The sequence below is a fragment of the Macaca mulatta genome, chromosome 4, assembly GCF_049350105.2.
Source record: "Macaca mulatta isolate MMU2019108-1 chromosome 4, T2T-MMU8v2.0, whole genome shotgun sequence".
Lineage (NCBI taxonomy): Eukaryota > Metazoa > Chordata > Mammalia > Primates > Cercopithecidae > Macaca > Macaca mulatta.
Genome location: NC_133409.1, coordinates 5,666,087 through 5,678,922, shown reverse-complemented (window position 1 = coordinate 5,678,922; position 12,836 = coordinate 5,666,087). Strand labels below are relative to the sequence as shown.

At 48.7% G+C, this 12,836-nt stretch overlaps 1 protein-coding gene and 1 long non-coding RNA gene across 8 annotated transcripts in view; one reads left to right on the top strand and one right to left on the bottom strand.

Moving 5' to 3' along the window:
• RPS6KA2 (ribosomal protein S6 kinase A2) overlaps positions 1 to 12,836 on the bottom strand; it is a 452,599-nt gene that overhangs the window by 17,703 nt on the left and 422,060 nt on the right. For all 7 annotated transcript variants that reach the window (XM_015137669.3, XM_077999204.1, XM_015137670.3 and 4 more), the window contains one exon: positions 1,461 to 1,550. In XM_015137669.3, coding sequence (XP_014993155.1) covers positions 1,461 to 1,550 — 90 coding nt within the window. The remainder of the gene's footprint in view (positions 1 to 1,460; positions 1,551 to 12,836) is intronic.
• LOC144340246 (uncharacterized) lies at positions 2,831 to 4,134 on the top strand. The gene is made up of 2 exons (XR_013416138.1): positions 2,831 to 2,956; positions 3,780 to 4,134. It is a non-coding gene; the product is annotated as an uncharacterized LOC144340246 (long non-coding RNA).

Here is a 12,836-nt window from a genome sequence, read left to right as displayed (position 1 = left end):
ATTATTATTATTATTTTGAGACGAAGTCTCGCTCTGTCACCCAGGCTGAAGTGCAATGGTGCCATCTCAGCTCACTGCAACCTGCAGCTCCTGGGTTCAAGCGATTCCTCCTGACTCAGACTCCCAGGTAGCTGGGATTATAGGTGCACATCACCATGCCTGGCTAATTTTTGTATTTTTAGTAGAGACAGGGTTTTGCCATGTTGGCCAAGCTGGACTCAAACTCCTGACCTCAAGTGATCCACCTGCCTCAGCCTCCCAAAGGGCTGGGATTACAGGTGTAAGCCACGGTGCCCGGCCTGCCAGGAGATATTTAGACGTTAAGAAATGCAAATATTGGCAAAGCACCTTGCAAAGGCAGAGCCTCAGGGGCAGTGTTTTTCAAACTGTAACGTGCATCCAATCTTGGGGGATCTTGCTAAAATGCATGTTCCGGTCCTGCAGCCTGGGGTGGGGCCTGGCCCTCTGTATTTCTAACCAGCTTCCCATGATGTCTGTGCTGCTGCCGCACAGACAGCACTGAGTGGCCAGGCGCTGGGAGCGCAGAGAGGCTAGGCAGAGTCCAGGGCGAAGTCACGTATCACAGCCATGCTGTTGCTTCAGAGAAGCAATAGAAAACGATGGTTTCCTCCATACTGGCTTTTATCTCATGAATTCAATTTAAAAATATGCTCTGATTATTCTTTTGATTTTTTGATTTTTTGAAATGGAGTCTCTCTTAGTTGCCCAGGCTGGAGTGCAATGGTGTGATCTCGGTTCAGTGCAACCTTCACCTCCCAGGTTCAAGCAATTCTCCTGCCTCAGCCTCCCGAGTAGCTGGGATTACACGTGCCCACCACCACACCCAGCTAATTTTGTATTTTTAGTAGAGATGGGGTTTCACCATGTTGACCAGGCTGGTCTTGAACTCCTGACCTCAAATGATCAGCCTGCCTATGCCTCCCAAATTGCTGGGATTACAGGTGTGAGCCACCGCACCCGGCCCGCTCTGGCTATTCTTATGCCAAGCTTGCTTGTTAAGACCCTTTGCATGCACCAATCACTATGCATGAGGGAAACTGAGGTAGGCCCAATACCCTGTGGCTCTAGGTTCACAATGCTGGAATCAGTTTGGAGTTGGAGCGTGGAGGAGGAAAATTGTCTCCTCTCTCTGCTCCTGGATCCCAAACCCTGCAGCCCATGGGCCTCTATGAGAGACTCCACCTGTGGGCTGTCATTCACACAAGCTCTCTCTTCCTCTGTTTTACTTGCTCCCTCCATGACTGGGGCGGTGGCTATCAAAAAGACTTGAGTACACCGTCCAGCAAATCAGCTGCAAGTGACTGAGATATGTGGGTGGTGGAAAACAGCTCAGACAGGCATGAGATGTGAGAAAGCTTGCTTAGAGTGAATGGGAGCTTTTTTGTGCCAGTTGAAGAAACAGAAGGAAGTGGAGATGCTGCTGCACGAGGACCACTCACATCTTTGAGGGTGATGATGTTCGGGTGCTGGCCGTACCGCAGCAGGATCTCGATCTCTTCCGAGGGGTCTCTCTTGCTCTTATCGATGATCTGGAACAAACACAGCATGTGGCAGTGAGAGGTCTACTTTAGGCTTCCGGGTAGTATCTGCTGGTGGACCCTTGAGTTTGAGTAAAGTCTGGTCCCAGGTGGCCCAACCACTTCAATCGCACACCCGACCAAGAGATAGTCTGAGATTGCCTGGAAATTCATGGCAAGTCCTTTCTTTCACAACTAGCTTAAGATTTACATTTAAAAAGAGGAGTACAGGCTGGGCAAGGTGGCTTATGCCTGTAATCCCAGCACTTTGGGAGGCCGAGGTAGATGGGTGGCTTGAGGTCCAAAGTTTAAGACCAGCCAGCTTGGTTAACATGACAAAACCTGGTCTCTACTAAAAATACAAATATTAGCCGGACATAGTGGTGTATGCCTGTAATCCCAGCTACTCAGGAGGCTGAGGCACGAGAATCGCTTGAACCTGGAGGCAGAGGTTGCAGGGAGCTGAGACAATGCCACTGCACTCCAGCCTGGGTGACAGAGCGAGACTCTGTCTCAAAAAAAAAAGGAGTACAAGACTTCAAACATGAAAGTTAAGAGGTTATAAGGTTGGGTGGAGAAGCATGTGTAGGGAGCTCATGCAACTGCAACCGAGTAACAGAATGTGTCCCACCCTCCTCAGTGGGTACCATCCTCAGCAAGCCTCCAACCACTGTGCACCTCCTGCCTTGTTCTGGGAATTACAAACCAGCCACAAAATGAGCTGAGGCACACGGCTCTCACCAAGAGATGCTGGGGATGGTGCACAGGTCAGATCCACCCTGTTGTTTAGACATATGCAAGCTCCCTTCCCTTGCCCAGCATCTGTAGCCGATGTCTTAGGATAACAGATAAAGTTGTTTCAACCCCATGGAGACATATGGTTTCCGAGGACAGGGTGTCATGATTAAGCCTACCTTGGAAACAGGAAGTCACTGTTGGCCCCTGGTGGCTAATCCCTCTGGAGGTGCCTAAGTCCCGCTCTTGCTGCCCTGCTGTGGGGACAGGACCAGTGGGAGGAAGGCACCCCACTCACAGGAAATTAGCAACATGTATGTTGCAAACAACACTCAGAAGAAAAGCGATTAGAAACACCTTCCTAACCATGATTTGTACTATTCTCACATTAGTTCAACCTAATTTTAAAATAGTCTCGATTTGGAGAATGTGCAGTCATTTTACTACTAGAATATGAGGGCGATTTGCTTTTAACTTCTACCATGTCAAAGTCTGTAGGCAGAGAGCTTTGCATAAAACTCTATGTCTTTAGTTTTTTTTTTTTTTTTTTTTTTTAGAGACAGGGTCTCACTCTGTTGCCTAGGTTGGAGTACAGTGGTGCAAGCATAGCTCAGTGCAACATCAAACTCCTGGGCTCAAGCGATCCTCCTGCCTCAGCCTCCAGAGTAACTAGGACTACAGAGGTGAGTGCCACCACACTCAGCTAATTTTTAAATTCTTCGTAGAGATGGGGCCTTGCTGTGTTGCCCAGGCTGGTCTCAAACTCCTGGCTTCAAGTGATCCTCCTGCCTCAGCCTCCCTAAGTGCTGAGATTACAGGCATGAGCCACTACACCTGGCTATTTCTTTACTCTAGAGAACTAAACGCTTGGGTAGCATTTGACTCACTGCTCGTAATCTGTCCCCTAGTCACCCTTCCTCCACTCCCTGTCACCATTATAAAAAATCACCATAGTGCCAGTTCTCACCCCATTATAGTTTTAAAGGATGCTCTGCCATGACCACAACTCAGCTCTGACTGCATCAGTGGCCCTTGATGTGTGAGTCCTAACAGCTTGCGTTGTTAAACAGGCAGAAGAGTTACAGTCCCTTTCCGGACACAAAATTTCTCTCCTTCTGCTGCATTTAATTCTACTGAAGTTTTAGCTAGTACACTAGGACTGTTTCTATCACCAACATAAATGCATCATTCTCAAGTAGAGACTTTTAAAACAATCATTCAAGGAGGGGTGGGGGACATTCCCTCATATGCCGCAGCCTAACTAGGTCCTGGGAGGCTGGTCCTGCACTCCCTATAGGGGAAGCCGGCTGTCTGGTACCCGAACTCCTCTGCTCCTGGCTGCCTGTGGGCATCCCGTCTCTCTGGGCCGGGATCCTGTCTTTGCAATTGGAGACGGTTAAAACACATGTATACATTTATTTAAAAAAATTCAGTAGAAGATTTCTTTCCCGCAAATATGATTTCACAATAAAGCATGAATCTGTTTTATCGCTCTCACAATGGAAGAGGACGCGGAGCAAACAAGAAAGTGGAAGCTTTTCCTCCACCGCCAGGGACCATCTTCAAGACACATGGAGTGAAGAAGGCCGACGCGGAGCAGGTGCATCCTACACCACCCCTTGTTTTAAAAACGGAGAGAAGAATGCAAATAGACACATCCATTTCCTTGTGGGTGCATAAAATAACCCTGGAAGGAAAGAGGAAACATTTAATTGCCTTGCCTTCCTGTGAGGAGGGGAACGGGGTGCCTGGGGGGCCATGGGTGGGGGGAGACCTTGCTGTATCTGCATGAATTTTTTAAAATTTTGAACCACAAGAATATATTGTCTATTCAAATAATTAAATAAAAAATTCCAAAATGTATTTTGTAAGCTGAAATTGGAGGACAATGTGACTATTTTAAAGAATCTGGGACCGGGCGCGGTGGCTCAAGCCTGTAATCCCAGCACTTTGGGAGGCCGAGGCGGGCGGATCATGAGGTCAGGAGATCGAGACCATCCTGGCGAACACGGTGAAACCCCGTCTCTACTAAAAAAATACAAAAAAACTAGCCGGGCGGGGTGGCGGGCGCCTGTAGTCCCAGCTACTCGGGAGGCTGAGGCAGGAGAATGGCGTGAACCCGGGAGGCAGAGCTTGCAGTGAGCTGAGATCTGGCCACTGCACTCCAGCCTGGGCGACAGAGCGAGACTCCGTCTCAAAAAAAAAAAAAAAAAAAAAAAAAAAAAAAATCTGGGACTACAGATGGCTGCCCTATCAACCCTAGTTATCTATTTTATTTCTATGTGTTCTTTTGTTGTGAGTCTTCAGAAAAATTCTGACTTACAGTGATAAGTATTTGTAAACAGTTTTCAAAGACAGATTACCTTAAACTCTTGCTTATTTTAAAAATTATTTTAAATTGTAATAACGGCTAGCATGTATGTGCCCATGTGAGGCGCACTGGATTTCAACCTATCGGAGCCACTGTCCTGGTCATTTACTGGAATCTGATATACATTTGAGCATGCATGTTGGCTTTTATTACATTTTAAACATATTAGTTATGCCTTTCAAAATCATTTAATTGCTTGGCGGAACCCCCAGAGCACCTCTGTCAACAACCAACCACCACACACCAGTTGTTCTCTGAGGTGGCATTTGGGAAATCGAGGAAAACAAAAGCAGCTCCCAGGCCCAGGTCCTGTGGGGGCAGGAGCTCATCTGGAAGAGACTCCAAGGGGCCCATGAGTGCTCCTGTTTCTCTCTGCAGGGCAGAGCCAGCGGTCTTTCAGGAGGGGAAGTCAGGTTTGCTGTCTGAGACGAAAACGCTGCTGTGTGTGTGGGTGGCTCGGCCCATGGCCATGTCACTTGCTGGTACCTGAACGTGGGTGTCTGCAGACTTAGCTCCCGTGGAGGGCTGGAAGGGTGGAGGAAGGCATTGCTCCTGGGGAGGCCATGTGCCACACGGTTGGCGGACCAGCCGCTGAGCCAGTCTGACCCCAGCTGACACCTGGCCTCCCTGTCCACTCCGTGCGGAGTTGCAGGAGCTCCCTGGGCCTCTCCACACCTAGCTTTCTTCATCTGTAAAAACTAGAAAACACCAGGCACTCCTCTGCTTCACTGTTAAGATTCAACAAATTAATATGAATTGATCCCTTCATACTCTCCCTGGTACATAGAAAACACTTGGTACAAGTGAGTTATTCCTATTACAGAGATAAAATAGAATTACCCTGATGCCCCCAGGCAAGGGACCAAGCAGCTGTGACCTGCCACATTTACAGCCCTGAAATGCCGCTTTCGGTCCTGTCTCTGAATCCTCACTGCGAGTCAGTGCCACGAAGCAGTGTGATGTTCAAAACTAATGTCAGCAGTGGAGCGTGTTTCGGTCAAAGCCCCAGAGGGAAAAAAAAAAAAAAAAATCAGATGTCATACCAACTGGGTCAACCCAGAGGGCTTAATTAAAGGATCGTTTGCAAAATAGTAGAGTGGCTGGAGGGTCAGTGGCCCAGCCAGCAAGGCACAATGTAATGCCTTGGGGGTGGTCCTGGCTCCCAGTGCCAAAGAGTTGCACAGGGACAGTCACAGGACCAGAAGGGGCTGCAGGGGTGGGGAGGGTGAGTCACAGGACCGGAAGGGGCTGCAGGGGTGGGGAGGTGTACCCTGACAGGGGCTGTGAGCAGAAAGGCCTCAGCCCAACACTTCTCTTCCCACCCTTGTCCTGTGGTGTCTGTCTCGCACTAGCAGAACTGCCCAGAAGCCAGAGGCATGGAAGCGGTCCCTAACAGTCAGCCTCCTGGCTTCCTTGCCTCCTGGCCTCCCAGCCTCTGCAGCACAGGGCAGTGAGGAGGGTGGGTTTGCATGGGAAATGGCGCTCCCCGTCCTCGAAGGGAAGTCCCACAGACTGGGGTCTCCTGCCTCAGCCTCCCAAGTAGCTGGGATTACAGGAACGTCCTGGAAGGCAGTCATGGCGGGAACAGGTTCTCACACTGCCCTCCTGGGCTCCTGCCTTCACCTGACCTGGGAGAATTCTTCCAAATCAAGCCTGCGCAGAGCAGACAAGCCTCTGACATGAAGTGGCAAGGCAGTTCCGACCCGGCGTTTCCGTCCCGGATGCTGTCAGGAAGTGCTGGTGCTTTCCCCTGTCATTCTTTTTCCAATTTTTTTTTTTTTTTTTTGCTTTTGTTTTTATTTTTGCAGGGAGGTTGAGCTATTTGAGAAAGGTAAGGCTGGAAAGTGCTAACCCAGGAGTGGGCAGTGAGGTGTGGCTATAGTCCATTGCTGCGGGGCAGCCGGGGTTTGGGCGCACTGTTTAGGAGCACCAGGGAGGGGCCCCAAGTGCCTACCAGCGCACTTCTTCTCTGTGGGGTCGGTTTCTTGGGGTTGACCGAGTTGGGCTTGCTCTTATTAGAGCAACCTCTGGTGGATGATGTTCCTCATTCTATGAATAATATTGTTTTATAATCTTTATTATGCAACAAAACAGGGAGGCCTTCTCAGCATGCGTGGTGATGAACAAGGCCTCCCCTCCAAATAATACTGACGTGCCACGGAGTAGGAGTGGCGTGGTGGGGTGGGGGACAAGCTCCCTCAGCTTTCTTTTCTTCATGTGGCAACAGCTGGTTAGAAAGGCCTCCTACAACCTATAGAAAAGGACATTCCCCAGGGGCTGGCCACCCACCACAGCCAGTAAACAAGCTTTCCACGGTGTTGTCACCGAGCAGGCTAAATATTTCCACCTTCCTTAGAGATGCTAAGTCAAGGTGTCTGAATACCCACGAAGCAATTCTGGGTTCAACACGATGGCACACCACCACGATCTTCCTTAGCAGCGACACATGCGGCCAGATGCCAAACACCGCCATTCCTGCTGGCCGAAGGTGACAACAGGAGACTTCGCTAATCTTGATAACACCTGTCCTCCTGCTGGCCAAAGGCAGCAACAGGAGACTTCACTGCTCTTAATAATACCTTTCCCTCTTCCTCTGGTCTTTGCGCTTCTCTACCTTCCCTGTCTTTCTCGTCGCTTTCCATCAGTGGAGACGCCGTCTCCCGGGACACTGAGCAACCTGACCCGATGACTTCGAGGCAGTAACTACGCGGGTGGTAGTCCTGGAAGGCAGTCATGGCGGGAACAGGTTCTCACACTGCAGAACGCTCGCGCTAGGCAGGCCATTTCCTTTGACTTGCCGAAAGGATCAGTATCATATTTGAAAAAAGGTAGGAGAGCGTGTAATCATTTGTAAAATTTAACAGACACCTTCTCCTGTAAAATTAATTTAAACTAATGACAGAGAGAAACAACTCCTGTTTTATCCTGGTGGAAAAAAATGAAAATGTCCAAGCTCATCAGTTCTCCTTCTAAAAATCAGCTCTACTCATGCCAGGCATCTGTCTTCATTCCGTTTCTTTTTTGGTTGACAAATTACACACACAGTGTGAAGATGGGCACAGAAACACCACGCTCTTTTCAACGGTCTCACGTGAGTACAGACTGGAGCCTCCTCAGGAAGGCTGGCCCGTGCTCCAGGCCTGCGTGGTCACACCGCATCACTACAGTTAAGAACTGGGTGACACAGAGCTGCATCACTGTAGTTAAGAACTGGGTGACACAGAGCTGCATCACTGTAGTTAAGAGCTGGGTGACACATATTTTTGTACAGTTCTAAGGATCTCACTTTATTTCTTATCAGATTCTGTTGCTAAAGCAAACTAAGGTACTTTTAATAACATAACAACAAAAATTTGCTACCGAAAATGGGCAGTAGCTGCGTCTTTACGCATGTGCTTCTTTCTGAGAAAACCCGGCCCCACTGAGCTTGCACGGTCTTCTCTCCTTCTCCTGCATGGGCTTTCAGACAATCGAAGGGAAATTTACAAGTGGAACCGCCAGTGAACAGGCATGTGTATCGGTACCATGTGTTTGAAGAAACAATAGGCCAAGAGAAAGAGCCAAACCAACTGTAAAGCGCATTTCATTTCAGATTCCAGAGTTGCACTCCACTTTTTGGTGTAGTTTCTGGTTCTGTCATTGACCCAATTCCTAAATGGCTAAGCTGTGAGCTCCCTGGAGCAGGTCTATGTTCTCACCTTGCCCTGCATCTGTGGCAGTAAAAGCGTCCAATTAAAAAGTCTCAATGAATGAAAAAAGTAACCAGCTTCCTGAACAAGGGGATTGCTGCAGAATGAAATGCATTCCAAAGGCACGAAGTGCTCTGTTGAACAATTATATTATAAACCTCCATTTTAAAAATTCAAATATGAAGTAAAGCTTCTGCCTCATATTTTTCTTTTATCTTTAATTACTTAATTGATTTTTTGAGATGGAGTCTCGCTCTGTCACCCAGGCTGGAGTGCAGTGGCACAATCTTGGCTCACTGCAACCTCTGCCTCCCAGTTCAGATGATTCTCCTGCCTTAGCCTCCCAAGTAGCTGGATTATAGGCATACGCCACCATGCCCGGCTAATTTTTACATTTTTAGTAGAGACGGGGCTTCACCAGGTTGGCCAGCTGGTCAATGGGAGAGCAGGTTCCCGTCCAAGCAGTCAGACCCCGAGTGCACACTCTCGACCCCTGTCCAGCAGACCCACTCATCACAAGGCAGGGAGCCCCAGTGTTCCGTGTCAGCCAGAGGCTCTATGCATCTCAGAGTATCCAAACCGTGAAGGAATGAGGCAGCGTTCAGAGCAGATGTGGCTGGGCAGTAAGGCGGGGCTTCAGAATAGCTGGAAAGCTCAAGTCATGGGTCTTGAACTCCTGATCTCGTGTGATCCAACCACCTTGGCCTTTCAATGTGCTGGGATTACAGGCGTGAGCCACCGCGCCTGGCCATATATTTTTCTTTTAATCAACACTTAGCCTTTCATTACCAAATATATATGCTAAATGAAGATGAGGAGCCTCTTCATTGTCTGCTAAAATTGAGTGAGCTCCTGCCATGTGCCCGACTTTCTTGAGGTGCTGGAACTACAGCAAAAGCAAAGCCTTTGTTGCCCTGGAGTGGATGTTCTCACGAGGCCATGCACACAGGCAGTAAATAACCCAAGCAGGGGGAACGTGCCGTAGGGAAGATGGATGCGGGTGAAGGGGGCTGCAGGCTGCAAAAGACGGAGGTGGGGAACTAAAATTGGGGCATCTTGTGGGCTTCGGGTGCATTTTTGTGTTCTCTGGTTGGTCCTGAGTTGGAAGCAGGAACAGAACGTAGGAAGCTGTCAGTCATTCATCAAGTCCTGGCCATGTAGGGCTGACTGTCACAGAAGTTATAGTTCAGCTTCCTGGGCTGTCACTAGAGATAGCAATCTGGCTTCCTGCAAGTCTGACACAGTCACTGGCCTCCCGAGCTGTGTATTGTAGATAAAGGGGCTGGCTGCAGCTGCAGGTCAGACTTCTGTTGGGCACCCGGCCTGGCCACCATCTGCTGTGTATCCACTCTCAGTCCCCAGAGCCCACAGAAGGAACCAGCTTTGCGGACACTGGACTCTAGCCCAGTGAGACCGATTGTGGAATTCTGACCTCCAGAGCTGGAAGACAATAAGCTCAGGTTGTTTTAAGCCACTAGATGGGTAATGTGTTGCGTCAACAATAGGAAATTAGCCCATGTTGAAAGACCGGGCAGAGGTTTGTGGTGGGAGAGTCGAGAACCAAGTTTTGGCTGGTGGGTGGGAGCCTGTGAGACGGGCTCGGGGACATGGCAGTGGGCAGGAGACACACGCTACATCTTATTGCTGATGACCGTCTTCCGCCGCATGCCTGCTGGGAGGGGCTGAGCATACGAGAAACAAAACCATGAGCCAATCACATTAAGCCTTTCTCTTTTGGGGGAAAAAAAAAACATGCAGCTCACTGCCAGCACTCATTTAATTTTACATAAACACATTCATTGAGGCCGAAGCAAATATGACTGATTTTCAATGTGAAAATAAAATTTAAAAACTGTTACTGGAGTTATTTCTAAACAGAACTAATATCAGAATCGTGTGAATCATCAGAATTGTCTATTTTGGAAAAATTGGATTCATCAAATGAATCTTTGGCCAACAACTGTTTGAGAACGAAGTTAACATCCCCTGTAGGAATGCTACGTTTTCTAGGATTTGACATTATCAACGATCGATGACGACTATATTCTGTAAATGGAAATGCCACTACTAAAAACAGAATGCTATCAATAGAATGATGTCCTTTGTTTCCAAAGTCAGTATACTAGAGCGGTGCAAAAATAATAATAAAAGCGAGATATTTCGCGGCAAAGTTATCTCGGGGCAAACGCTGTCGCTGCAAGTGCTGCCCGTGAGTATTCTCGGGGAAAACGGGCAAAGGGTTAAATCGTCCACAAAGGCAGCTTCCCAATGTGTGTTTCGAGGAAATACAACTGCCCAGCCAATTCCACTGAGGAGCTTCTTTGATTAGAGAATGCCTGTGCAGACACACAGGCTGGACAGAGCTGCTGTTCTGGCAGGCGATACCATCATTCTCCCGTCTTCTTTAAGTCTCTTCTGGTGGAAGAGAAATTTACGCCACCGTTTTCCTCAGTCATGCAATCTGTTACCAAAGCTACCCAGTTTCCCTCCTTGTCCATCTAAATGTTGCTTTCTTTCTTTTCTCTTTTCTATTTTATTTAACCGCTCCTAGTCCCAGCCTCTGTGCTTGTGAACGCTCCTTTGTGTTTCCGCTGTGGCTGTGAAGGCATCTACAGCCTCTGTCTGTAGTTCTCGAGATGGTTAATGTTGCTCCTCCACATAGCTCACCTCTCAACTGCTGTTTCTCTTTGCTTCAAATTTTCACATGATTTCTATAAAAAATGCATTTTGATCCCTAACAACAGAACTGGCCTTGACCTCTCTCTTTCCAGGTTTGGCCACAGTGGTTTGACACAGCAGCACAGCCACCTCTCTTCCCCAGGAGGGGTGCAGCTAATGCCCCATGTGATACTGGGAAGCCCCATGGTGGAGCCATCCGCTGCTTTCTCAATGGCTTAGAATTCTTTGCAGGACCTGGCACTGGATCCTCTGGAGTCAGCTTGAACGCAAGCTCCCTGGAGTCCTCTCCTTCTCCAGCCCCGTGCAGCTCACTGCAGCGCCCAGCTTTAGGCCATGGGCTCTTTCAAGATGCAGCTTCTTCAACAAGCCCAGGCGCTGCCCTGAAGACGAGCGGGCTGTGATCCACAGGAGCCGGGGCTAGTGCTGCCAGTGACCTTGGAGCACAGACTGCAAACAAAGGTCTACATGAACGCAGACCATCCTGAACGCTGTGCGGAAGGAAGCTGGAGCCGCTGCCGGGGGCCGGTGCCCTGACAGTGGCCTCGCAGCTGAATGCTGGAGGAACCAGGTGCGCTGTGCCCTCGGAGGTGAAGCTGGAGGAAGCGGCCTGGCTGCCGCTCAGCGCTTACACAGCTGAGCCGTGGCCCACTTGGTGGCAGCAGGACCTTCCACCGGGGTACACCCAGACTCGTGAGACCAGGAGACTCAGGTGCGATTTTACACAGAGCTCCGCTTGTACCTGGCACACCTTCCCCTTACAGCCTAGGGACCTTGGCTGTTTATCAAACAATGGATTTTTCTTGCAGGTCCCGTGACTTGACTTCCCAGCTATTCTGAAGCCCAGCCTTACTGCCCAGCCCCATCTGCTCTGAACGCTGCCTCATTCTTTCACGGTTTGGGTACTCTGAGAGGCATAGAGCATCTGGCTGAAATGGAACACTGGGGCTCCCCGCCTTATGACGAATGGGTCTGCCGGACAGGGGACGAGAGTGTGCACTCGGGGTCTGACTGCTTGGAAGGGAACCTGCTCTCCCACTGACCGGCTGTGACTTCTCGTATATGTGTTGAACCATTCTTAGTTTCTGTTCCCTCATGGGGATAATGAAAATAATTACACCGTGGGGTGCTGTGAGGATTAAGTGACTTCACACATACAGAGCACTTATAGCAGTGCTTGGCACGTACTGAGTATGAAGTATTTACTCCCGTCATCCTCATAACTCTCGTCACCATTCTATCTAACGCCTGCAGCTCCTGGTCTCAGAAACTTCAGTTCTCAGGCAGTTTCCTCTTCATATATGTACTGACGTTGGTGTTTTGCAAAAGAGGGTCAAGGTGGCAAAACCGACACTCGAGTGATGTAGTTTTATGCCTATTATGACATCTATAATAAATAAGAACTTGAGTCACTAGTAGAGATGGCCAAGAGCTCTCTCAAGGTACCTGTTTGAAGCTATGAGAAGGGGAGATACTAGTGACACAAGCTAACATTTCTGTAGTGAATTAGCTCTGATATGTGTAGACGGTTGACCCTTGAACATGGGGGTTAGAGGTACCGACCCCCTCAAGAAGTTGAAAATCCACATATAACTTTTGACTTCCCCAAAACCTAACTACTAATAGCCTACTGTTGACTTAAAGCTTTACTGATAACATAAACAGTCCATTATCACATATTTTGTACGTTATATGTATTATATACTGTATTAATACAAATTCTGTAATAATATGATCTACAGGAAAGAAAATGTTACTAAGCAAATCGTAAGGAAAATATGTTCAGTGTATGGTTCTGTATTTATGGATATAGTGAGTTTATGCCGT